This window comes from Platichthys flesus, chromosome 24 (assembly GCF_949316205.1).
Source record: "Platichthys flesus chromosome 24, fPlaFle2.1, whole genome shotgun sequence".
NCBI classification, from domain to species: Eukaryota; Metazoa; Chordata; class Actinopteri; order Pleuronectiformes; family Pleuronectidae; genus Platichthys; species Platichthys flesus.
The window spans coordinates 14594483-14622364 of NC_084968.1; the positions used below are offsets into that span (position 1 = coordinate 14594483).

Consider the following 27882-nt stretch of genomic DNA (forward strand, 5'->3'; position numbering starts at 1 on the left):
CTGACGGAGCCGCACTCTGGTTCATTGTGTTACAGAAGTCCTCTTGTCTTTAGCTCGTGATTCTTCAAATGTTAGAAAATCTTTTGTGAAGGACGTCGAGAAAAACAACATTTGGTCCCGAAAAATATGTGGCACTGAAAATAAACATGGCGGCAGCTTTGAATCCCCTCAACAAAAGAGTGAGTCTCATCAACGCAACTGTTACAGACCTGTACCTCCCACCCACGCCACAGGGTTCTTCATCACACACACACACACACACACACAGACACACACACAGACAGATAAACACTCACAGATCCGTCATCAGCAGCTGAAGAAGCACAAACACACCAGACCCCCCGCCGGGCACTGCCAGCTTCTCCACTGAGTGCTCGTCTGTTACATGACAACAACAAAACCACGGCCAAAAAAAGTTACACGTGTGTCATGCACGTACACACACACACACACACACACACACACACACACACACACACACACACACACACACACACACACAGCGCAACAGTTTATAATTTAGTTTGAGACAAATTAGATGATGAAATGATGAAATGGAAAACAGTTGCATGCTGGGAGTTTTTCACAGTCAATTTGATGATTAAATGTATGTGAGATGTGGGAGCGACAAAAACAGTCAACACTTTGAGTGGACCGCTTGACACACACACACACACACAGACACACACTGTACACACCTGCCTCCCCTCCTGCTTCAGTCGAATCAACTCTTATCAAATCCAATCAGAACCACTGAGGCGTTTCATCTGGAGTGGGCCAGCAGAGTAGATTATACACACAGCCTCAATTGAAGCTTGTGTGTGTGTGTGTGTGTGTGTGTGTGTGTGTGTGTGTGTGTTTGTGCACATGTGCATGTATAAATGAGCATGTGTGAGCTCCAATACATCGGCATCATGCTGTTTGTGTGGCTCTGCCCGTCTGTGGAGGCTTAGTTTTACTGCATGTGTATGTGTGTGTGTGTGTGTGTGTGTGTGTGTGTGTGTGTCTGTCTGTGTGTGTGTGTGTAAATCATTTCATCCGTTATTCCGGCCTCAGTGAAACACAGAACGATTGAGCTTATGAAACACCACAGCTGTGTGTTGTTGTGCACCCTCCCTCCATCCGTAAAAATCAACACAATCACCCCAGGTTCGCACATAACCCTACAAAAGTTGCATAGCACCCCCCCCCCCCCCCCCCTTACAGGAGGACATTTGCATGGATGTGGTAGAAACCGACAAACAGCATCAGAAGTGGAAGAGGGGGTTGAAAAGTGGTTTCTGCTCGTGTAGGCGTCGCTTGTAGCACAGCAACCGACCGACCACGCAGCCCAGCAGTCGCTGCAGGGATTTAGATTTCTGTGTGTGCATGTGTGTGTGTGTGTGTGTGTGTGTGTCCATGTGGCTGCAGCCTGTGAGGGAAAAGGCTTAACCTCTGCGACAATGGGAAATGTAAAGTAAATCACTGCACATGCTTCAGTTATTCAAACACTGACTCAAGGTGAATCTCCGTTCAGGTGTAAATCCTGCTGGATGGTGACCTGCTGCTCATTTCTCCTCTGAGGAACTAAACATGGTTAAAATCAATATATCCATGATGCTAATAACCAGCATGTGAATCCACTGCAGGCTGCTGGAGGATAGGAATCAGAAAACACACCCGATAGAACAATCTGCAGAAGATATGAGATCTCTGGCAAGGGAAGAGAACCAGATTAGAATTGGTGATGTAAGTGGAAATGCGGACTTCCCCTTTAAGGCATCACTTCCTGTTTGCCCAGAGCTTCCAGTAGAACACAGAAGACTGTGTTTTTTTTGCTCTAGACATTTTTTTAAACCGGCGGTGGAGGCGGAGAGCTTGGCTCCGGGTGCTGGTTTCACTCCGGCCTGTTTCTCTTCCTGTGACCCCGGTGGCCGAGGAGCGAGGCCGAGGTTTCATGTGTCCTTCTGACTGGTTCCCAGTTCAGAGAGCTGCACCTGAATCCGTCCAGTTTGTGTCTTTCTGTGTGGAGCTGGTCTCTGTCTGCTGCACCCGGCTGCTCCACCTCTCACCTGAATAATGCAGAGTGTTTGTTGCTGTTGTGAAAACCTCCCGTTGTGTTACAGACAAACTCTGGTCCCAGTAATCGACCTCAACCTCATTAAAACCTGATTATCCCCTCACTTGCCCCCTGAATGCATGCAACAAGCGTTTAGCAGCTTAAACAAACGTCTGGTGTTTATTTTTCTTTCACTTTTATTTAGTCGTTCCACTTGAGGCACTGATCTGGTTTCACTGTGAAGAGCTCCACTGTGCTCACCAGCTCGTCTTTGGCCATCGTGAGAGGAAACTGAAACGAGGGGCGGTCAGCTGGAAAACCAAAACCAAGGCCTGAGAGGAGCTGGAGAGACGTCTTCATGTCCTGTTGCTTTAATGGCTCGAGTCTCATTTATGCTAAATGTCACATCTCTCTCCGTACATGAAGGCAATTTGCAAAGAACAAAGGTTTGTTTCCAATGAACTATTCTTTTCTCAGTCTTTCCTAAGGTCCAACACTGCGACAAACCCTTTCCTGTTGAGATAGAAAGCAGCATCTGCCCCAGCAGGGGGTCAATCTGTAAATGGATATCGAGAACAGAGCTGAGGAAAGCGAGTGGCAGCGGGGCTGAACAATGCGAGCGAGCAGCCGTAGAGCAGATTACAGGCGGTGATGTAACGCGTCCCCGAGGCTCCGAGCTTCCTGAGCGAGCAGCGAACACATGGTGAAAGCAAACAAACGCTCGGCAGCGGGAGAGACAGGAAACAAAAGACAGGGATCGTCTGACGGGGACATATCTGTGAACCCGGAGCCGGGTGGGAGGACGCCAGCGTCTCAGACAGAGTCCACGCAGTGAGGTGTCTTCAGACTGATGTGATTCTAATTACAAAGTGATCTGTGCTGACACGGTTTATTGTCGGAGCCGCCGGACACTTTATTAAACTTTATTGAACTGGCATTTGAGAAGAGACTGAATCTAGAAGTCAAACCTGTTGGTCACAAAAAGCTAAATCCAAATCTCTCTTCATATAAAAGCTTCTGAGAAACTTTCAGTCCCCCCCCACACACACTTAGATTTCTTGGACGCCCAAAGACAGAGGCTGGTGCCAAATGCATCCGGGCATTCAAACTATATTTAACACGTGTACTGTTGTTTCAACCGGCTAATGGAAAACACTTCTTTTAGTTTTTATTTATTTATGTTACACAATGTTGGTATTGAAAAGCCACTGTGAGTCAACCTGCTGATCTGATTGGTTCTTATCGTCCGAATGTTCATGTTCCTAATAAGGTTGAAAGGTCATGAACCACAACTGACACTGTCTTGTGATTGGTCGAGGGCGGGGCACCTCGATACCGCACCTCTGAATGACTTCACCAGAACAAGATGGCGGTGCCCACATGACGGATAGAGAGTTATTTATTGAGAGAGTTTATGAGTGCAAGCGAGCGGGAGGAGAGAGGAAGTGGATCAGATGTTGGTGAGTCATCAGGAGGTCGACATTCCTCATGGACCGAGAACCTTCACTACGCTTCATAGTGGTTAAGGTGATTAACTTCATTCTCTTTCATTCTCGGTCGTTCGGCTTGTGTGACATCAGAGTCTTGAACGTTGCTTCTGAAGAGTCAATGCAACAAACCAGACATTTTTGTTGTTGTTGTTGTTGTTGTTGTTGTTGTTGTTTTGATGGTTTCATGTTCAACCAGATTAACACTGATCCTCTCGGAAACTGTGTTTGACTCAGCGGCTGCAAACATTCAGCCACAGACACTCAGCCACAGACATTCAGCCACAGACACTCAGCCACAGACACTCAGCCACAGACACTCAGCCACAGACACTCAGCCACAGACATTCCCCTGGCAGCGGCGTTGACGCTGGTGGTGGGAGCGAGGGGGGGAGGGGGGGGGGTGCAACCGACACCACCAATACACACAGAGAGGAAGTGAACCTGAGAGAGGAGGCACATTTCTGCTGCGTTGCCTGGTTGTTGTTTCTCCCCCCCACCCCCCCTAGAAGACAGATCAATATGAGTCACAGAGGAGAGGAGGCCGGCTCCCAAACAGCTGAGTCAAGGCGCACACACACAGACACACACAAAGACACAAACACACACTTGTAACCCCTAGCGTCCTACTGGACTGTAAAACAAAGATGGATGACATGACAACTCCCGAAAGTGAAGCCAAAACATCTTCATCCTCAACTGGTGGTGGAGTCGTAAGCCCCGCCTCCTCCTTGTTTGTAGAGCAGACACGGACCAAATGAATGACTCATCACATTTCTGGTAAAATGTGTTTAAATTATTATCATCTTATGATCATTATTACCTGCTATAAAAACAGTCATAGCAGCTGTAAATGACCTGTGATTGGTCGAGGGTGTGACGGTCACTGGCATCATCACACAAATCTCATTTCGTCCTTAAAACCACAAGAGACATTTTAAAGAAGTGAAATATCTTCACTCATCACTTTCTGGAACATGACAGCGTCGTCCAGTCTGGATTTAATAAGTTCAGATATATGACTGGAATTCAACCCCACAGGAAGTGGACTGACAGCTGGCATGCTACAACAGTCACACACCTCACCTCTAACACAAACTACTCAACAACAGTGTTATAGGAAAACGTCAGAGACACAATGAAGGGATAAAATAAACGATAACACAGGGACAATAGGTGAAATATCCCCCCCCCCCCCCCCACTCACACACACACACACACGCACTGCTCCTGGAACTCATACACAGTCAGTGTTGCCAAGCCAGACACATCCATTCATAAAAGACCCACCCCTTCTCCGTTCAAACACACACAGACACACACTCACAGCCACGCAGGAGGGTCACAGGGGGTCAGCGGTATTTTGTGTTGCCATTGACTGAAATGTGTGTGTTTGGAGTTTGAACTTTTCAAGATAATCTGGTCCAAAAAAGTGATTTTATTATAGAAGGAAACCAACATAAGATGATGTCATATTATATTATACATTAAGTTGTTATAATTCAATTGGAGAAGCTATACCAATATTAAAGATCAAGTCATTTGGTTTGTTGTGGGTATTATTGGCTGTGAGGTAATGAAAAGGACATCGGATCCATGAATGTCCTCAGCAACACTGAACCCAATCCAATTAGCCTGATCAATGGTGAGTTAAATGCCTTCGTGAGAACTGGGAAATTCACCTACTGGCCACTGGGACTGTTCAAATTCAAGGCTGAGTCTGGTGGAGACGAGACCCCCCCCTCCCCCCCCCTTAAACACACAACATGTTAACAATGCAAAAATACAGATTTACACATTTCAACCAAATCATGAAAGAAAAACTGCATTCCCATGGTCGCAGATGTTCTGTTTCAGATGTTCTGTTTCAGATCGCACTTGTGGCTGATGTAAAATAAGTTATGCTCCCACAAGTCAACGTAACGCCCAATGTCTTTAACCCCCCCCCCCCCCAAAAGGAAAAACTATATTTCACAATCTGTATCCCTGTGTGACGGGACGCGAGGACGGAGAGGATCCATATCCATGAATGGAAGGAGGCTGATTCACAGTTAATGAACTACACCCCTTCAAGAAACAACCGCCCAGGAGGAGAAGGAGGAGAAGAGATGGAGAAGAGGAGAGACGGATGAAGATGGACTCACCCTGAGCGCAGTGAAGTGAGGCAGCTGCAGACGGAGATGCGGGAGCGTGCGGGACGATGATCTCCTGCGGGCGTCACGCAGACAGGAAACAGCTGCTCTGCAGGAATGTGATGGCTTCAGCTGGAGAAGAAGGAAAAGTCCACTCGGGCGGTATCGCGTGTGTCTGCGGGGCTCCGGGGGCTTACAGGCGGATCGGAGGCTGGCTCATGGGCCGCGGAGGAACCAGGGGGAGACACGAGGAAGAGGAGGAGAGGAGTCACTCAGAGAAATGTGAAGGTTCCTCTGCGTCTGTGCCACTGTTCGATGCTGAGTGACCGAGAGACGCTGCTCCACCGTGGACACGCCTTCTCCTCTATGTCCCGCCCCCCTCTCTCTCTCTCTCTCTCTGCCTCTCTCTCTCTCTGTGTCTGATTCATCCACAGATCGTCTATTGAGGACAAAGATTCATTCAGAAGAACACATTGGTCACATTATCACCATGAATCAAAAAGCCTACATGTATATTCCACTGTGTCCGAAACCAAACGACAAAGACGACAAATAAGAAAACACAACAACAACAACAAATAAGAAAACACAACAACAACAAATAAGAAAAGACTTGCAGATTGAAAGATGAATCCTATCCCACGTTGACAGTTCATCCTTTTGGACCTGCTGATGTTTGAGTTTAGAGAACCAGTTCAATGAGAACATGCATGGTCTTCACCAGTATCTTCATGTGTTTGTTTTCCAGTGTGACCACAACAAACTGGAATCTTTCATTCTGCACCCAGCATGAAACGGTTAATTATCATTTGGTCTGTGATGAATTTCCTGCAGCCCTAAAAAAACCGGGAGCAGGAAGTGGAAACAGACTAACTGACACTTTTACCAGATGACACAGTTTCCTCAGGGAGAATTAAAGACTTTAAACACATGTAGTGTTTCTGCTGGAGGAGCAGAGGAGAGATGGAAACTATAAAACAAAGACTGAGACACCCCAGTCTGTGAACATCCAGAATAAACATCACGTTTCATCAGTCTCTGCGCTCCTGAGTGAAAAGAGCAGAGTGAGAGCTCTGTCTCTCTTCTCCACCTCTGATCCCACTGGTTCTCAGACTCTGACACACACACACACTGACACACACTGTTGCACACTTGCACACACACATTTTTCAAAGCTGATGTCACCGCGTTATCCGGTCCGCAAAATCCCTCCTCCTGTTTCTCTTTCTCCATCACGACGTGATCCAAAACATCCCCCCATCACCCCCTCAGACACACACAATCAGACACACACACACAAACCCAGACTCCATTCTCTGAGAGGTGACAGTGAGCCAACAGGAGCTGGGCCACTGGGTGTTGGTCCCTCAGATGAAGTGAAATCATCCATCACTTTCTCCTCCGAGGCCTCGTGAGACAAAACAAGTTGCTGCTGTTCAGTTAAAATGAAAACTCATCTTTCACATTATTCAGATTCCTCCGTGTTATTCAATGTGTAATTTATATATTCATGTCAAAAGCTGGGAAACAGTTTTCTGATCTGATCTTTGTTTTGTTATGAAGAACTAAATAAAATGACAGTTTGGTTCAATCCACTTACATGTTGGAGGAGGGATTTATGACCTATACTGCAGCCCACCCCCAGGTGGCGATCAAGAGGGAGCTTTCATGCCGGAGATAAACTAAAATCTAAATCCTTAAGTGCAGAGCAACTTTCTTCACATAACTGTTCCCTTTTCGAGTTTCATTCCAGCTTTGTTCTGAGCACTTTGTTTGTGGTCCGGGGAAATTTCCCGTCCCTTGTTGTGCGTCTCATGACCGTCGGTCGACCAAAGTTCTCTTCCCTCAGACACACTTGTGACTTCTGGGGCTCATGAGGCCGATCCTCACAACTCTGGACATGAATTAGACTTGTGTTGTTGTGTGTTTGACCCTGAGGCCAGGACAGAGTTTCCTGTGTGACACAAATACACAGACGTGAACACATCGGTCGACAGGGACAGTGAACAGTGAATATATCTGTTTGTTTGGTTTGTGACTTTGCCTCATTTTAACCAAATATCCGGATGAAGACGAATTCTGTGACCCCTGGTTTCTCTTTTGATTTAGTTAGAATAAATATACAGCTGTGTTTATACTTAATTAATGTTTGTTCCGCCCATGATGACGTAACTGCTCCAAAAGTGAAGCCACTAGATAGTTTTTTTGTATTTTTTTGTGTATTCCTGACAAATGAGATAAATATAGAGAATAGAATGAGACGTGCATTTACAGAATAAACGAAGTAAAAGTAATAAAAGAAGAATCCTTGCTTCAGTGTTTTTAAGGTTGAAAGATACTAAGATGTGTAGGAATCCCACAATGAGGCTCTGTGATGTCTCTGGACACAGTGAATGTGATTATCATCAGAACCTGGGAGCAGCTGAACCAATCAGAGTCCTCTCACCGGCTGGTTTCACACAAACAATGAGTATTATTGTTGCTAACGTATGCTAATGAGCAGTCATTTGCATTGGCAAAGCAGGAAATTCACACAGACTGATACACAGCAGCTGCACATCCACGTAAATACAAATCCATGTAAATGTAATATATGTGTTCATGCCAACATTCCACACAATTAAAGGCAGCAGCCACTGAAGGAGCCGTGATGAACACAACCTGTTCCTCAGCTTCACAGGTCAGAAGCTGGAGCTGCTCAGTGGGTGATGTGTGAGTCAGTGGATGATCTTCAGCTTCCTGGGAGGTCGTGTGTGGATCCGTCTGCTGGTTCCTGAGAAACAGCTCAGCAACGAGTCTCCGACAACACAACACACACAGTGTGAGTCCAAAAATGTACACACATGATTCTTTAGGGTTGTTGTTGTTGTAAGTAAAGTAAAAGTAAAGTTTGTTGTTATTACTGCATTTTATTCACCCTGTTGTTGCCAGTCGTGTGTGTATGTGTGTGTGTGTGTGTGTGTGTCTGCATCCTGAGGAAGTGACTGAAAAACAGGATATAGGTGAAATACAAAGGTAAGCCCCCCCCCCCCCTCTTTAAACACATGTGTCTGTAAATGAGAGGTTACATTAAAACTCAACAAGAGTGCATGTACTGAGTCCTCTGTGTGTGTGTGTGTGTGTGTGTGTGTGTGTGTGTGTCTGTGTGTGTTTCCCCCCCTCGAGCAAACTAAAATAAGGAAGTTCTTGTTTCCCATCACAAGACCAGCTCGTTGGCCAGAGGGGAGAAGAAAGGCCCAGAGACAGGAAGTCCTCCCAAAGAAAACATCTCCGAGGACTCAGCTGCACAGAAAGAGAGGAAGGAAGGAGGGAGGGAGGGAGGGAGGAAGTAGAAAACCACAAATGAGCAACAAAAGGAGAAAGAGATGGAAACCGAGGGGAGGAAGGATGGCGAGGTGACAGGGGAGAAAGGAAGAGAGAGGGACAGTTGTGTCACGCTGTGTGAATGTGCTCATTGAACGAGGGATGAGTCGCTGGAAAGAGAAACAATGAAAATGCAGAGTCACTGCGACGCTTCCATTCTCTCGTTCTGCTGCTGTGACTTGGCTCTGTTCATTCTCTGAGCCTCTCCTCATGGGCCTCGTCACTGGTTCCATTAGACTCACTCATTTCCTACTGGTTTGGTTTCAGTGATGCATTTTATCGTTTTATCACTTTGTTGTTTTCTTCTCTCGTCTTATCTGCCTCCGTCGTGAAATGACTCAATTCTAAAAACCACGTGAAGCACTTTGTTCGATGAATAACATAAAAAAAAATATGATGATGATGATGAAGAGTAAATTCTCCTGAGATCCTCAGTGTGTTATATTTGATTCTTTCAACTCTACATCATTTCCTGTTTTATTTTGAAACCCTTTCCTTAGGCTGTCAGCTGCTGACTTGACTTCCGGCCTCCGTGTGATTTCCACCTGTTGAGAGGATGCGTTCCACCTGAGTCTCAGCAGCTTCCGGTGTCCTCACTCGGCAGCTTGTCCTTGTCTCTGTGTCTGCTGGACCACCTGTACATTTATAGTTCATATATTTATAGTATATATATATATATGTTTTATGTTGTTAGGATCTAATTCAGCAGGTTTATTATTCTCAAATCCTTTTAAACTCACACTCCCAGATTTACATTTGTGTTGTCATCTCTATGTATTTGTTGTTGTTGTTGTTTTGTTGTTCATCACAGAAGCTATTAAAACAATTTTCACAAAACTTGAACTGTATTTTTATTTATACAATTGTACAGATGTCCTAGGGTCTCATGTTGTGCTGTTCCCCTGTGAGAGGAGGTGGTTAACATGCACAACAGGAACAGGAAGTAGACGTGATGCGTCTCATGGGCTCAAACCACAGACTGAAGATGAAGATGAGCAACATGAGGGAGCAACCAAAGTGAAGCCAGAGTGTGTGGATCGCCACCTGCTGGCTGGCTGCAGTATAGACATGGAGCAAAGTAAAGCCTGAAACATGCTTCTGCGACTGCGTCTGCGTCTTTTCACGCCGCTGTGGCGCAAGACTCGTTTTCATTCATGCTTCCCCAACCGTTGCGCGTCTTACAAAGCAATTCCGCGCCAGAACACTAGGCGGAGTAATGCTTTTTGTCGAAGACGACCTTAGAGACGCCTTCTTTCTTCTTCGTCGATTGTTTATTTACATAGCCACTGCGGCTCCTCGTAGCCTTTTTCTGGCGGACAAATCCGCCAGTCAGTGACAGGTTTTACAAGTGATCATACCATCGGATATCTTCTGCCAAACGCTCTTCTATTTGGTCCATATTCGTTCTTCTAAATCTTCCGTGATTTCTGCCGGTATTATGGGGCATGAAACCGGAAATGCAGCTCCAGAAGGGATGTAGAGCAGACCAATCACAGCCTTGCGGGCTGAGTGAGCTTGCGGAGCTTTGCCGTAAATTTTAGAAAAGGGGGTCGACACCCGTCAGCACGTAAGGAGGGATACATAAGCACGTAAGGGACCCGGAAGGGCTCTTGCGCTTACGGGCCCGTGAAAACGCAGAAGCATGTTTCAGGCTTAAGACAATCAAAGTACTTGTTAATGTTTTATTCCAAAGATGTTTTTTGTCAGTTTACCAACTTTTCACTCATTAGTCATTATTAGTGTATCTTTGCATAAAGTTTGGTCTTAATTAGTTAGTTGTTATAAAAACAATGTGAAACGTCATGATTGACAGCTGGGACTGACTCGTGATTGGTCGTACACTCGATACTGTGGCTCCGCCCTTCGATCATCACTGCTCCGACCCTAAATGCACAAAATGGAAGCGTTTGGATCCGGGAGGTTTTGGCTTCATTTCCGGGTCGTGGGAGGAGGAGAGGACGCGTCGTCCATCTTTATTCATTCAGCCGTCTCTCATTTCCAGCTGCTGTCGTTTGACCTGTTTGCAGTTTCAAATCTTCCTCTTACAGACGTTTCTCACCTTCACACTCAATCATATCTTAGAGGTGAATGTTAAAATCACCCCCCCCCCCCCCCGTTCTGTCTTTAACTCCCCGTGTCCTCGTCCTTCCAGATAACGACACTGACTTTGCAGCAGAAATCAGAGGCTGAGCTCTGAGTGCAGGCTGGCGACTGTTTTTGGCCTCTGTGATTAAATGAATATATCAGATGCACAATTATTGCAAAGAAAATTATAGAAAATAATAGTCACTATTATTATGCCCTTTTTTAAATTGTTGCATTTACTATTTAGAATTAGAAAACAGGTGGATGTGTGTGGCTGCTTATTCAGGTTTAACGTGTTAATGCTCCACAGGTCAGGAATAATTTGATTCTGAGCTTTTAATAGTTATGTTGACATAATGTCCTGATACATAAACATACTAAAACAATCTTGACTGCACTGAATAAAGAATTTTACACAATTGCTCAGTTGATTAAAAGCATAATTCCTGATTGAATTGAAGATTCATTCTCCAGTGGGAATAACGTTCAGTAGAATTCACAGCTCCTCCAAGGACAAAGTCATTTATGTTCTTTCATTAGTGTAGAGAGCAAACCAATAAACCTGAGTTTGACTTACATTCACTGTCCTGAACACTTCTAATGCTCAATAAAACTGTAGTTTATGTGCTTCGTGAATTTGTTTTATGCACATAACTTTATATCTGGAAGAAGACCTCTGTCCCATCTGTTAACATTGAGGCAGTTTGTGACTGCAACAGGAAGAAGGAATATTACACATTTGCTTTTTTTCTGGTCGACAAAAACATCTTATTTACGGACCTGCCACATGTGATTATCACCAGAACTAGATGTTAACTTCACAGTGTGTCGGTTTTATGTGTGTCTGTGTGTGTGTGTGTGTGTGTGTGTGTGTAGAGTCGTGACTTGGTCTGATTTGCTTCATTCCCCCACTCGCTGTGCGTCCCCTGTTTCCCCTGATGTGAGACCTGCTGCATTAAGCCCGGTCGGGGTCAGACGTCCACACGACAGTAACTGGGATCCATTACCAGAAGCTTCTTAATGGGACCGTCCCCACACGGCCCGTTAGCCAGGACGCAATTACACTTTCCAATTACGGCCTAAAAGGGTCATCGCAGTTAGTGTCGCTCAGAAACCTGCAGGTGTTCGGATCGCAGCTCGTTATTCACAACACAAAATGGCTGATGTGCTTTGTGACTGATGGGAGAGTTGAACGTGTGCTCTGGAGATCAGGGACCACGTCACAGCTTCAGTGGCTTCATGGTTTCACCCTGAGTCTGCAGGCGGTATAAAGATAGATGACATTAAAGCTCCCTATAGCAAAATGTCTCCATTGCCCCCTGGTGGCTGAATGCTGTACAGGTCCTAAACCTAGTTCATCTGATTAAAGGTTAAAACCCTGAACCAGGACTCAGATGTGAATATTCTCCGTCCCCGTCTCTATCCACATCCTTGGTTCACAGATTTTACACACATGGAGGCTACACACACTCACACACTCACACACTCACACACTCACAGACTCACACACTGCAGCACGTATACACATCCTACACATGCCAACTGTTCAGAAGCTCGATCAGGCTGTCAGGTCTTCTCTGTAACTAAGCAACGTCTCGTCCTCCAGTCATCAGCCAGCTGTCGGAGACGATCTTCACTCATGGCCTCAGCTCGAGATGAACCGGTCCACAGGCTCTCAGAGAGTCGTGAAACAAGCAGAGAAGATGATACAAGTTTCCTTTTTAGCTGAACGTCTCCATCACCTCCAGAATCCAGAATCCAGAATCCAGAATCCAGAATCCAGAATCCTTTCAGCTCCTCTCAGATGTCATGTGACACAACCACAAGCAGGTACTTCTACAGCAGTTTAATAAATATCGAGTTTAGATTAAAAATTGTTTTCGATAAACCTGAGGAACTCTGTGGTCTCATTTTACACTGTTGTGGTGATTCTTGTTGCCCCCCCCCCCCCCATCTCCGGTAATAACCCTGCACTTATTAAACACATTCATTACAAACTAATCACCAGTCGCAGCGACTCAGTTTCCTGTTTTCTTTTCCTTTATCTTATTTCTTGACCTCCTCTCCCTCGAGCTTCATCCCTTCTCTTTTTGTGACCCCCCCCCCCCCCCCGTATCAGTTCTTCCTCTCTTCTTCTTCTTTCCCATCGCACCCCTTGCACCTTCAGTCACCACCACCTGCTTCCCCTGCGGTGGAGACTCTAGATCTGATTAACACCCGACTCCGGTGTCACCTCCCCCCCAACCCCGCAGCGGAGGACGAGGCTCCGAGGCCTCATAACGTCTGTGCTGCAACAACTGACAACTGAGTGAAGCAGTGGTTCAATAAAGAGACGAGACCAACGTGCAGGAAAAACAAATCTAAAAATGAAACCGCAATAACCAGGACTGATGGATGGACTTTACTCACTTTCATTTCAATTTGGCCTTGTGAGATGGAGTGTGGAGAGGAGTGTGTGTGTCTCTCTGTGTGTGTGTGTGTGTCTGTGTGTGTGTGTGTTTGTGTGCGCTGTTTGAGTCAACCTTCCAGTTGCCCTAGCAACAACCTCAGCACCAGCATCACAGTTTGCTGCTCGTCTTCCTCGAGCCGGTTTGAGACGAGGCTGATGGAGGGGATGGACCTGTAGTGAGACTGAGGGTCAATGATTGCCACGGCCAGAGGGGGGCGCTGTTTGCCTCAGAGGTGCAACAGTTGGGAGGTCCCACACACATCTCCTCGTGTGTCCTCCTGCCTGAGGACAGATGTGAGCAGCTGTCTGTCGGCTGGTTTCTCCCTGAACATGAGCTCTGATGTCACATCCTGCTGCTGAGCTCCATCACTGTAAATCAGTCGCTGTAATAAAAGATGATAAACGTGGTTCAAAGCTTTTCAGTCGCTCTCCAGTGACGCATGAAAAATGCAATAAATTGGCTTTTTACAGATATTCAAATGTATTAATATTTGTTGTAGTGGTTGACTATTACCACTACTACTAGCAGAAGTACACACTCTGTAACTCTTTCTTGTTTACTTAATTTGCATTGAGGGGGAGTTTTGCTTTAACCCTTTTACACAGGTTTTGATTTTATTTCATGATTTATAATTTAAGCTAAATTAAAGTAAACATAAACAAACCAGCTCTCGATTCATGTGTATCTATGGTAGAACCCCCCCCCCCCCATGATGCCCCTCACCCATATGTTGGCAGAGCAGAGGCCTGATCATGTTACACACTGTTATTAATAGTCTCCCTCTCCCCTTCCCCGCTGTAAACTAATATCTGAAACGTTCTCACTCCTCTGCTCACATCTCTCTTTCTCCCTCATCCCATGTTTCCTTTCTCCATGAAGATCAGCTCTTTCAAAATAAAATCCACGCTCATGTATTTCTGGAGAAGCATGCAGATTAATGACGAATGAAATGAGCCAATATTCCTTCAGAGAGCAAATAAAAGCTGTTGATGGATTCGAGTCGTCAGTGTAAAATAAAATCATGAAAAATAATAAATAAGGCTCAAATTCAGAAGTGTACAAAAATATTGAAATATGAAAAGTGGTTTAGAATTTTTCCTACGTGCTTTTGACAAGTAAACCAATTCCATGAAAGCAGAATATGCCTCATGCACTTTATTAAAAATAAAACAATCATGTAATATTTCCACTTTACGCATGTAAAAGTACAACTTCTTACTTGCAGAGATTTTTTAAGTCTTAATTTAGTTTCTCTTTAAATGTCCCTACTACTCCTGGTACTGTTATAAAGTCAACATTTTATGAATGAACTGTATTAAAGGAATCCTGCATATTCAATTTAAATGAAATTGTCATTGTCATGCATTTTAAACTTAGACTCCTCGTGCTTGCAGGACACCCTCTGACCCTGCGTGCTCGGACGCCATCTTGTCCACCGCGCTCGTCTGGCTCGGTTCTTATTTTTAGCGAGAGTCCGGTTCCTCTGCAAAACTTATTATGGGAATGGAATCCTGGAGCTCCTCTTTCCTCCGGCTCTCGTCCCTACATCCATCCGGACCTTCTGTCCTCCAGGACACTGAGCTGGTATCTGGAGCTCCCCGAACACCCGACACAACCGCCGGCCCATTTCATAGCCACCGCTTCAAGCAGCTGTGACCCGAGCGTGACTCCTCCCACGCTACCACCCTCGGATATTTCTCTGAGCCCCCCCGCCCCCTCTCAGGGTGTGACCTGTTTTTTTGGCAGCCCCTCCATCGCGGCTCCTGGACGAGTGGGATCAGTGTCTCGCCTCCCGGGGAAAGGCCCCTCCTCTTTCGGTGGGCGGTGGCGTCAGCATAAACCACCAGCGGCTCTTTTAAAAGGAGGGGGTCCCCGTCAGAGCGGCTCTTCTCTAGCCGGTGGGGTCAGGAAGTGGTTCCTAGCTCTCCCGTGTTGACACCAGCTACTGTTAGGACTGACCTACAACCATCAGGTGTGTCTTTCTTCCACCTCCGACCCCTCGTCTGTAGTAACGGCTCTGAGAAGAGGAAGTCTTCTGACCCCGTTGACCATCACCATGAAGTGGGGCTGGGTGTTCCTGGGGGTCTTCCTCTCTTTGGGGGCCCTGTCCTGGGGAGACAAAGGCTTGGAGATCCCCGAGTATGACGGCAAAGACCGCGTCCACGCCCTCAGCTCCAAGAACTACAAGTCCATCATGAAGAAGTACGACGTGATGGTGATCTACTACCACAAGAACGTGGAGGGGAGCCGCAGCGCCACGAAGCAGTTTCAGATTGAGGAGCTGGCGTTGGAGGTGGGTCCCACGCCGAAGCATGACACAGGATGGATCTGCTGCCTGTGTGGGGGAAAGGGTCATGGTGGGGAGGAGGAGGAGGGGGGGAGGCATTTCACCTGGATCCTTCTGGCTCCGATCGATGATTCCTGGATGGAGATGTGGTTTTTGCTATGAGGGTTTCAGGTGAGGAGGAGGAGAGCAGGTGCAGCGTCGGGGTCACGTTGACTGATTTGTGGATCTTCCGGGTGAATTCACTCCAGTGTGGACACAGAAACGTTTGCTAACACAACCTCTGGCCTGGTTGATGAGTCTACGGCTGCTTCACACGTGCTAAGACATTTAGCACTATGTTAGCATGCAGTGCAAACTAAATAAGAAACCTGGCCAGGGGGCGTGTTCAGTGTTTCCTAAAGGATAAGTTGAATGGGTGTTGGATTCGTTTAGAAACCTTGGTCAGTAACTAAATTTAATTAAATACAATTTCCCTTGAAGCTTCATAGTCAACGACCCGGACTGGGGTTTAGAACCTTCTCTCTCCGGACGGGCCTCTGGTGGAAGCTGGTGTGTTTTCTAAGTTTTTCTTGTTGTTACGTTTTGCATTCTTCCAGTTTCGAGTTGGAAACATTATCAATGTGCACACGAGGGGATTTTGTTTTTGGTGCTGAATTGTCTCATCAACCTCATTTGGACATTTCTCAGACGTTGTACTTCAGGCCTGGGAGGAAAATACCTGGATTCGAGTGTCTGTCTGAAGCAGCCTGAGAGTTGTTCTGTAGATTTTGTCCCCAGATGTGATGCATGATCAATTAAAGCTCTGTTTAATCCACAGTTGGATTATGGACGACAAGCGAACAAATATTTCTCTTCCTGAAGCTGAGGTGCCTTTGAGCCAGGCACTTTCTCTCAGTCTGCTGCACTCAACAGATGCACTGTGTGTTTTCTGGAGTCTCGATGAAACCTGTGGGACTCGGGCCTGCAGGCGAAGCACCTGGGCTGCACCGTCAGCCGGCGTGTCCACAGCCCCACGTCCTGTCAGGTCCACAGTGTCTTCTTACAGAGTGTCGCTGACACGGGTCTGCCTCAGTCACCTCTGGAAATAGACCAGCACAGCGCTGCCTGCTTAGCGAGAGGCTAACGGCCCTCGTGGGACGGACGGGGTGTTTAGGGGCTGTATCTCCTCTGTTACCTTTCACCCCCCCCCCCCCCCACCGAGAACAGCCAAAGCCCTAAACCATCATTAACACACAAGTCATTGGATTCAAGCTTCTTGGCCCGAGAGAGCGATGCTTCCTGGAGCAGATCCACCGCTCGACTCTCACTTGTTTTACAGACTTCCTGCTAGTTGAGGCCTTCCAGCCAATCAGGAGAGAGCTGGAGGTGATCAGAGGGGGGGGATGCTTAAAATAGCTGATCATTACCACCTCTGAATCAGGGAGCATGAATTATTAAAGTGCAGCGCTCGGGGAATGAAGTGGTAACTACCTTGGTTCAAAGCTTAGACCAGAAACGATTCGTCATGTACTTTAAGACTGTTTCTGTTTGACCTCTGACCTTTAACCAACTGTAAATGCTCTCGCTCATCAATCACTGCACGGCTCAGATTGCAGCGATCTCTTTTCATCAACACACACGCACACACACACACAGAGAGACACACACATAGTGTTGCTATGTCACCCTGTGTAACATCCAGTAAACTGAGCAGAGCCACACTGTGTTCAACCTTTCCTTAATATCACAATAAGTCCATAGGCTTATACAGCTTTCACTAATTTTATCTTATTTATTTTACAGGGTCAAATTATAAATATGTGTACATAAATAAAGGCATGTACAAAAGGTAAAGATATATAAATACTTCAGTAAATAAATGCAGGAATAAAGAATATGGCAATTCAGGAAAAGCCTTTTTAATCGAACTGCATTTATTCTGTTATTTATTCAATTGTGTGTTTAGCCATTTATTCATTTATTTAACCATTTATATTTGTTCTTTATTATTTTATCCTAGTCGTGTTTGAATTTCCCAGCAGCTCTCAGGGGAGCTTCTAACAACTCACACACGTGCACACATTGAAGTGCATGGCAGCGCGGTCGAGTGCAGTATGATTTCTAATTGATTGTTTTACCGTTTAGGCCCAATTTATTGAACCTAACCAACCCTACCTCATCGGGACAATCTGAAAACAATAATTTCGTTAATACATATTGTTCATGTGATATGAGGTCTTCAACCAAACCTTTAATGAATCTGTGTGAACCTTTAATCCTGCAGAGTCTCCAGTTCTGAAACTCTAGATTTCAGGAACTGCATTAAAGAGACCTGAACGGTAAAACAAGCTGATTTCATTGATCTATAAGTTGCTATAAGACTCCTGCAGAGAAACGTGAGCGTCCATTAAAAGAGCGTTAGCGACGAGCTAATAAATCACAGTTTAAATAGAATTCTCTTCCTAACAGAGGACGGGGACAGAGGTGGACACGGGCTGTGTGAACACGTGTCTCTGAGGACATCTCCACCGTTTGAGAATCTCGTCTAATCTCCGTCCGTCTGCTCAGAGGAAAGGTCAGACCGATAGCTAGACATGACGGAGCCCTCCTCGTTTCACCGGCACAATTTCATACCTGCATTTTAATGGCAGCACATGGAATTGATGGAGAGAGAGAGAGAGAGAGAGAGAGAGAGAGAGAGAGAGAGTTAATGGTGTATGAGGTTTGCCTCAAACGGCTGAATCAACAAGCTGCTTTATTCTGGTATAGGAATAAAAACAACTGAACTCAAATGAATTAAATTAAAAAGTCTATTACAAATATTCTAAAAATAAATGAGTATTGCACTTATGTTTGGATTGGTTTTAAAAATTATAAATTGTCTTTTTTAAATAACAAAATAGAGAGTCCCCTTTGAAAACCTTTAAAAACCCCCGGTGTCTTCAACCTGTGAACCTGTGAACCTGTGAACCTGCCAGACGACTGTTACTGCCTCTGATCTGAAGCCAGACGTTGACACCCGTCATCCTGAATGCTCCAGTGGGTTCGGATCTCATTACCTCCAGTTATCTTGGCTCAGGCCAGCGGGCCGAGTCTCTGCGGACTCCTGGTGACCTGCAGATCCTTCAAGACACTTTGTCGCTGTCAGGATTCGATGCTGTTGCTCCGCAGCAGGAAGCAAACGTTTTATTCTCCTCCATGAGCGTTGGTGTAACCTTAAAGAAAAATTAAAACTATTCCTGGGACCAACCCCCTGATATGGATCTTTACCAAAATGTGATCAGTTCTTCCCGAGGTCTCCACTTCCTCAAGACTGGAAATGGGTGGAACAGTTTTCTAGTGACAAACGAACAGGGGTGAAAACAAAACCTCCCAGGTGGAGGATCTTAAGCAGCGCCGCTCTGGATCATTTACATTTAGTGACACTGACGTTGATCGAGCTTCTGTTACCTTCCTCCTCCGTCCCCCAGTTAAGGCTGTGAAGGCGGTGATGATGATGATGATGATGGCGTCCCCTCGGCGCTGATGGATGAAGACGTTTGTTTGCGTTCCGCCTCGTCCACTTTCCTCCCAGTCACAACCCACCTGTGGTTTGTGGAGGATTAAACGCCTTTTAAAGTAGATATAGTTGTGTTTTTGCATATAATCGAAATTTGTATATATTTAATTATCATTGTATTATTCAAAACTGCAAAAGTAGAGGCTGAGGTATTGAGTTCCAAGCTAGAGAAACTCAGAATCCTGCTTTACCCATGATGCAACACATTATGTTAATACTTGAGGTGTCATTGTAGATGTAGACCTGATGACATCATCAGGGTTCCTTGTTTTATTGCCCCTCGAACAAAAATAAGCTGCAGATGCAGAACTTAGATTATTTGAAAGCATGAAATAGGTAAAAAAAGGAAGTCAAAGTGATTTCAGGGCGTAACATGGATCACATTTCGGTGGTTGAATATTAGCTGAGGCGGCGGTCCTGTAAAACGTCTGCAGACTTCACAGCTCATCGAGGGACCTGTCACCGTCCCCCGTCCAAAATAGTTCCCGCAGGTCCGAGCACTCCCATGCGTTTTCTGTCCACGCTAAATTTACCACCTCCGACCGCCCCCCCCCCCCCCCCCCCCCCTTGGTTCCGCGACCGTGACTCTGTGAAGTGAAGAAGAAATTCTCCTCTGAATATTGACGAGGTTGACGAGATGATTCTCTCAATGATCTGTCTGTTTTATAGATGCTGGAGGAAATATGAATGAAGCTGCAATAGACTGTTGAAGTTTAGTTTTCAGTTTGTTTCATGTCTACTAACATGGAGAAGGCGCTGTACACAAGGCTGCCTTTAGGGGGCGATCCAGACGTTTTGGCTTCACTTTTAGGAATAAATAATATATCAAATGAACACACCTTTGCTTTGTTGCACCTTTTGGTTACAACCATAAACACGACTCAGCCGGTGAATGCAGATGTTTGTAATGAAATCAGATGTTCACCCCCCCCCCCCCCCCTCTGAGCCTCGGCCTCTTTAACGTGACAGGAACAAGTGACTCAGGAGAATCCACGGTCGATCAGCCGAGACGTGTTTGTTATGCAGCTTATTTCTGTCAAAGTGAGTCATTCACAGATGGTCCCAGACTCATCCGCCCCCCCCCCCCCCCCCCAGTCGCTGCAGCCAATCAGCTCGTGTGCCTGTGAGGGTTCCAGAAACCTCTCCAAACGTTCCACACTTCTCCCATGAGGCCGCGTTGTGCCATGGAACAGAGAACTGTAAACTCCGAGGTTGAGGAATCTTTATCTTATCTCCAGAAGCAGGCGTCTGAAGAAGCTTCTGAACATCTGAGATGAAACTGGTGCAGTTCCAGTAGCTGCGGGCGAGTCGGAGTGTTGACACTGCTCGTGTGTATGAATCTTTCATGCCCACCCCGGCGCAGTGTTATGTAACAGCCCTGATGTGCTACAGCAGCCATTACTAATTCACCGTTTTGGCTGACGGGGAAACGCTGGCACAACTTCTAATCCTGCACAGATCCCGGGACACTCGCTCACACAGGGAACCTTTTCATCTTCTCTCTTTTTACAGATTCAGCTCTGATTTGAGATCGTTAATGTGAAGTCAGACTTCTCATTGGGAGGAGGGCAAACTGATGTTGTGTTCTGGTAACGAGATACTGTGACGTGGTCGTGGTTGAAGAGGTTTTGTGTAGAGAAGGAAACGTGGAGGTGTCGATGGGATGAGGAGCCGACTCTTAAACACCTGATTGAGCTTCGTTCACTTCCTCTTGCTGCCTGTACAGTTCACAGAGAGTGGAACACCTGCAGCTTCCTGAGGTGACGGCTTCTCACTGCCGCTGACACCGTGATGAAAAGGTTCAGAGTGCTTCCTGCCTCGAGCTCCGGCTAATGAAGTGAAATGAGAGGGTTCAGAACGACACGGTGAATGGATCCCTGCAAATCACTGTGATTACACTCCGGCTTTCTCATTCGGCTCTTTGTCTGAGAGGTTTTTCATATCTGAACTGAGCAGCAGGAAAGAAAGAGACAATTGTTTGTGATGAGAATGAAAAGGTCTTGAAATAATCCCCCGTGACCCGGAGTGGGTTCGATCTCGACCCCTGGAGAGGGAGTCGTGGATCATCAGTGCAATCGAATGCAAACCGATAAGACAGAACATCTGCATCCACATGAGAAAACCCGGTATATTATGAATATATCCACTGATCTATACAAATCAATGATTGAATATGATTATCGCCCCCCTGTGGCTGCAGAGGGCGCTGTCACTAATAAAAGATCAGACATTGTTGCTGCGAGAGCATTTTAGACAGACGTGTTGGGTCTGTGTTGTTGGGCTAACCAGGATCAGTGCACAGCAAGTATTTCAACGTCTATATTACAAGAAATACGAGCCCTCGGCTGTTCTGCCAACCTGCCAACCCCCCCCCCCCCCTCCCCCCGGCTCATTGGTCGATGCCAAGTGGACCCAGAGCACGTTTCTGACGACTCACCGTGGCGCTCTGCCCTCGCATGGCGTCACCTGACCAGCCCACGGTGACTGGGCTTCGGGTGATGAGGCCAAGCGGCGACCTGCTGACCTCTCACTTGGCTCGAGGGGGGGGGGAGCTACTGGATGTTAACGAGGGAGCAGAATGAGGAGGGTGAGCGGGCCGTCAGGGGCTGAGTTAGGATTTACAAATTATCCAGAGGATGGGAAAGAAAACGAGGAAGTGAAGGAAGCAGAGAGGAGAGGCTGTTTTTCCAGCGAGGACCAAACTGATGAGCGTGGCTGACAGACGTGATGGATGTCAGTTAAGTGTCAGGTGTCGTCTGCCCCGCCTTCTCCACGCCCATTTCTATATGTGACGGATCTCAGGCCTCGGTTCTGCTCCTCAACAGGCTTCTTACACGACCTTATATAGCTGCTCCTGCTTCGCTTCCACCGAATCTTCTCCTCTTATAAATACTCCACTCGTCCGAGAGTGGCCTGTGCTGACGGGGGAAACAGGGGGAAAGTTTGCACGTCAGCAATTTGATATTCAATCTAATTAATCCTGAAAATAATGAAAAGAAAGCGAATATGAGCTTGTCTTTTATTTATTCACCAACATACAGATTTTGTGAAATCATGTACGTATACCCGTATATCACAGAGTGTAAATAAAGATGGACGACATGATGGCTCCCAAAAGGGAAACTGAAGCCCCTCAATTGACCCCTGGTGGCTGGCTGCAGTATAGCTCTTGAATACCGCCTCCTCCCTGTTACAAGGGTTAACAAGCACTCTATCCTATCATATCAAATCTATTCAACATGTGTGTGTGTGTGTGTGTGTAGGGCTTTAATCGTCCTCTCTCTGTTTACATTTGGACCCGTCTTGTCTCCTCTTGAAGGCCGCTCCCTTCTGTTGTAAACCTGGAGGCTGTGGTTATTGTGCTTTGCCCTAAAGCGTTACCTCTTCTTGCAGTTTATCACGAGACAAGCAGCCAATATCTTCCAGGTATGTCACGACCTGCCGCTCTGTGTCTGTTCGGCTCCTGATCCCTGTTTGTCTCTCGTCCTCTCCTGGACGGCAGGTCGGTTCAAATTGACACGAGGCATCAAACCGATGTCCCAGACGTGTGAGGACTGAACTGCTTTCACAGTCCAGCAGCAGCTTGGGCTGCGAGCGCTTGATTGAAGGGTGAACCGACAAGTTCACCCATTCATAGGAGGGGCTGATCGTTTGTCCAACATCCATGCACTGGGACACTTCAGGGGACACTCTGGATTTCAGATGGGGACAGTTTTAGTCTCTGAAACTCCTGTTGTCCCAGAGCAATGGAAGAAAATGATATTACTTATGGAATTCTCAAAACATTCAAATAATTACGCTTCATATACTCAAGATTAAAGAGAACAATTTAATTTGAATCACATTCGGCTCCAAACATATTCCCAATGAGGAACTAAACCAGCACCAAAGTACACACACTCATAAATATCAGTCTGATATATATGGCTGATTTAACAAATCTGGATCCATGAATTATTCTCCGGGAAATTAATGAAAAGTTGAAGGGGCTTGTGTGTTTGTTTGCCGTTTTATTCTGAAGCTAAAGCCAGTTCACTTCCTCCTGAGCTTAGGCTAGTTTAGCTTAGCATAAAGACTGGAAACACAGGGACTGTTTGAAGCTAACACATTCTCACACTTTGTCTTTGTAGAACAACCCCTCGCTGGAGTTATAGAATAAGATTGAATTAGTATTGATCCTCTCAACTCAAACTTCAGCAGAAAATATCTGCATGAGTAGAAAGAGGAGTAAGTAGGAAGTAATATCCTTTTTTCTATTTGGGTTAAAGTAAAACAAGGTGGAACATTTCCCACGATCCTGAGGAACCTGAACTCTGCAGAGCAGCAGAATGGAAGCTGCCTGTGAAGCACGTCCTCCATCTTCCTGCACAAAGCGCTCGGTGGTGGTTTCAGGCGTTTGGCTTCTTCTGAATGTCGTCCACTCTGCAAGGCTGCTTCTCACGCTGCTGCGTCTGGGTGCAAAGGCCTGAAGCTGCTGCACTGAGCGAACCACACGTAGAAGAAATCAAGTGTTTCTGTGTATTTGTACATACAAGTATGAGAGATGCAGTGTGTGTACAGTTTATTTACAGTAGATGTGCATGTGTGCAGAGGCTGAATGTTCCCAAAGGGCGAGCCCGGCTCCTCCACACCTGTCGCAGCGTCTCCTCGCCGCCACATATTTGGCTCAAGTTCTGCCCCCCTTGTTCTCCTGGCATGTGGAGACCCCCCCCCCCCCCCCCCCCCCCCCAAACCCGCGCTGTCCACGCTCCCCTCACGCCGGCTTACCAGGGCTGTCGATTGTTGGCTTCGGTTTCACTCCGATTTAGAAAGTGCAAGGCAGCAATCCAAAGCTTTTGCTTTTAAGGCCTTGAAAGTGAGATGAAATGCCAAGTGTGTATTTATCTTATGTAAATGAAACTTTTTACTGGAGTTCTGAGATTAGGGAATCAGACGGTGACACGAGTCAGACGCAGAATCAGCACTCGTATGAAACTCAATAGAACTTTCTCTCCTGTCTCTCTGTGCAGCTCGCAGCACAAGTCCTGGCTGACCTGGACGACGAGGACATTGGATTCGGGCTCGTGGACGAAAAGAAGGACTCTGCTGTGGCCAAGAAGTTGGGTAAGATCGATGCTCACTGCTGGAGAGCTCAGTTTAAATTATCTCTTTTCTTCAAAATCTAGAATCGCCTTCACGGAATGTCTCACATCAAGGGAAACACAACAAAAGCAAATTCTCAGACGTCACAATCGTAGTATTCTAGTACCAAGTAGTAAAATCGACAAAACAAGAGACGAGCACAAACTTGAGTCCAAATATATATATGTGATATCAAAAATGATTTGACAACAACAAACATGTAACTGTAAATATGGGATTGAAACAAGAGAGAAAAGACTTGAGGCCTAATGATTAACATGTTAAACAGTCCTGCCCCCAAGTGTTCACCAAAGATATTTCAGCCTTGTGTGTGTGTGCGTGTGTGTGTTTGTGTTTGTGTTTGTGTGTGTGTGTGTGTGTATGTGTGTGTGTGTGTGTGTTTGTGGTCACTTTCCACATATTGTTAACTAGTGTTGTGTATAGGAAGGTAAATATGAATTAATTGCAGCACTGACCAAAGAGTTAATTTTACATAGATTGCACCGTTACTTCATATATTCTTAAACCAATAACCTATATTTACAATAATAAACTACTATAATGTTTTCAATTTGCACCTGTACATGTTAAAGTAGATATTTCATATTCTCTTATTTTGGTGATTGTGTGCATGCTCCCTAATTCTCCTATTCTGTGCATTGACAATAAAAGGAATTATGCTAGATTCTATTTTATTCTGATGATTATTTGTAATTGTGTACAATGTGTGAAAGAGTCTTTGTTGTGATGGTGGAGTGACTGAACACCTCTCCTCTCCTCAGGTCTGGACGAGGTGGAGAGCATCTACATCTTTGCCGACAACGAGATCATCGAGTACGATGGCGAGCTGGCCTCCGACACTCTCGTGGAGTTCATCTACGATGTAAGAAGTCTGTGGTCATCACATGTTTACACAGGGCAGCTGCAGTGACACTGGTCTGTATAATAAACCATTTAATCCACTGGTCAGGTGATCGAGGAACCAGTGGAGATCATCGACAACGAGCGCGAGCTGAAGGGCTTCCACAACATCGATGAGGTCATCAAGCTGGTCGGCTACTTCAAGAGCGAGAAGTCTCCTCGTAGGTAGAAGTGGACTGGCTTCAGATCAGTTACTGTGAATTCTTCCTTCAGTTCTATCTTCTTCTGCCTGTTCTTCATCCAGACTTCATCGAGTACGATGATGCTGCCGAGGAGTTCCACCCCTTCGTCAAGTTCTACGCCACGTTCGACCCCAAGGTTCGAACTTCAATATCAAAGGAGAGCAGCAGAGCAAAAATCAGTTCTATTAAAATGTGAATATTTTCTGTTTCTCCTCTCGATTCACTGACTTCAGATCGCCAAGAAGCTGAAGCTGAAGATGAACGAGGTGGATTTCTACGAGCCGTTCATGGAGGACTCCGTCACCATTCCAGGGAAACCCTACATCGAGTCGGAGCTGGTGGAATACATCGAGCAGCACGACAGGTTCCTGCTCCACAAACAACTTATCTCCACATATAGCAAAAACACAAGATCAGCATTTCAATATTTCAGTACGTAACATTTGAATTTGAATGTCTTAATGATTCAGGCCGACTCTGAGGAAGCTGGAGCCCCACAGCATGTACGAGATCTGGGTAAGAGACGTATCTGTGATTTAAGGGATTAATCAATATTCATATTTCACTTTGATGTAAGGGAACTGGACATGTCCCCCATCTCTCTGTTCACAGGAGGACGACATTAATGGAGAGCACATTGTTGCCTTTGCTGAGGAGGATGACCCTGGTTATTCTTTTTATTCTTTATTTATAATCATAGCTCTGATATTATCAACACAGCCCCCCCCCCCCCCCTCCCATCCATCCATATACCTGACCTTTAACCATTTCTCTAGATGGTTATGAATTCCTGGAAATCCTGAAGGAGGTGGCACGTGAGAACACCGACAACCCAAACCTCAGCATCATCTGGATCGACCCCGACAACTTCCCCTTGGTATGAATCCCCCCCCCCCCCCCCACGAACATTCGGTTATATTAACACTGATGAAAATTGCTGCTGAGATCTAATGGTATCAGAACATACATTATATCATTTGATGTGATATCTCTGTGGTTTCCAGCTGGTGCCGTACTGGGAGAAGACGTTCGGTATCGACCTCTCTGCTCCTCAGATCGGTGTCGTTGATGTCGAGGATGTAAGCAAACTCCTACCCCCCCCCCCTCCCCCCACACACACACACACAACTTGTTCGGAGTAGTACCAAGAACAAAAACTATTCACTTAAAAAACGTTGGTTTTATGTGCATGCTAACCAGCTAGCCTTTCTTGTAGCATCGTGCAATACCATGCTGTACCACAAAGGGCGATAGTGAGACATTGCAGCATCCTGCTCTCACATCAACATAAGTAGCAGCTGTGACTAACCATAAGCAGATCACGTCGATCGCCCCCTGGTGGCTGGCTGCATTAAAGGGCTTAAACCCTGCCTCTTCATTGTTAGCTGATGGGACGTGGACCAACCTAAAAAGTCAGGTACATGTTGTGGAACTGATTTGTCCTCTGGTGATTTAGTGAAGTGTCTCTGTCCGTCCTCGACAGGCCGACAGCGTGTGGCTGGAGATGGACGACGAGGACGACATGCCCACGGCTGACGAGCTGGAGCAGTGGGTCGACGATGTTCTGTCTGGGAAGATCGACCCAGATGATGATGATCATGATGAAGACGATGACGATGATGATGATGAAGACGACGATGATGAAGACGACAACGACGATGATGATGACGACGATGATGATGATGATGATGATGATGAAGACGATGACGACGACGATGATGATGATGATGATGATGAAGACGATGACGACGATGATGATGATGATGATGATGAATAAATGTTTACTACGATCTTTTACTTCATTTTGATTTAGCCAGAAATGGCGAAAGCTAAAAGTAGAACCATTTTTTTCTAACATCAGCAAACACACTGTCTGTTCGCCTCCTGTACGGTCTCCTACGAGGGACACATCTCACGACCCTCTGGGACTTTAACTGTCAGTTAGCGAGGCAGAGGGTTCGATTCCCTGCTGACCAACAGCTCTGGTGTTTTCTACCTTCTGTCACAGGGTCGCCCCCCCATTCTCATTTCCTCCACTTTACTGTAATCCTGTTTCCATGATGTTTTCTACCTGATGACGAGAAGAAACAAACTCGCTCTTGTACTATTTTGAAAAGAGGAAAACCTGAACTCACTGGACAGTCTTAAAACCATTGAAATCTTGGAAAACCATCAAAGCACCAGATAATAAAAAATACTACAATACAAGTTGTTTCTGCTCTCATATTAAAAATGAAAAAGAATACTTCCAAACCAACGCTGTTTGTTGTTTTTAAAA

The 27882-nt window shown here is 46.0% G+C and overlaps 2 protein-coding genes across 3 annotated transcripts in view; one reads left to right on the forward strand and one right to left on the reverse strand.

Annotated features, from left to right (window-relative positions):
* The window catches only part of LOC133950227 (astrocytic phosphoprotein PEA-15), a 28556-nt gene extending 22585 nt beyond the window's left edge, over nucleotides 1-5971 (reverse strand). Inside the window, exon 1 of the mRNA XM_062384484.1 lies at nucleotides 5670-5971. The gene's annotated coding sequence lies outside the window, so the exon portion shown is untranslated. The remainder of the gene's footprint in view (nucleotides 1-5669) is intronic.
* A 9448-nt stretch (nucleotides 5972-15419) lies between these two features.
* On the forward strand, nucleotides 15420-27861 carry casq1b (calsequestrin 1b). Of its 2 annotated transcripts, XM_062384586.1 has the most exons (12): nucleotides 15420-15848; nucleotides 22774-22806; nucleotides 24390-24483; nucleotides 25284-25384; nucleotides 25472-25583; nucleotides 25667-25740; nucleotides 25838-25968; nucleotides 26075-26120; nucleotides 26217-26271; nucleotides 26381-26481; nucleotides 26609-26683; nucleotides 27088-27861. In XM_062384586.1, exons 1-12 carry the CDS (start codon nucleotides 15612-15614, stop codon nucleotides 27379-27381), a joined length of 1353 nt encoding a protein of 450 aa, XP_062240570.1. In that variant the 5' UTR covers nucleotides 15420-15611; the 3' UTR covers nucleotides 27382-27861. The 2 variants fall into 2 exon arrangements, with proteins under 2 accessions (XP_062240570.1, XP_062240571.1); XM_062384587.1 differs by lacking the exon at nucleotides 22774-22806 and having other exon boundaries at nucleotides 15424-15848.
* Nucleotides 27862-27882: the final 21 nt, after the last annotated feature.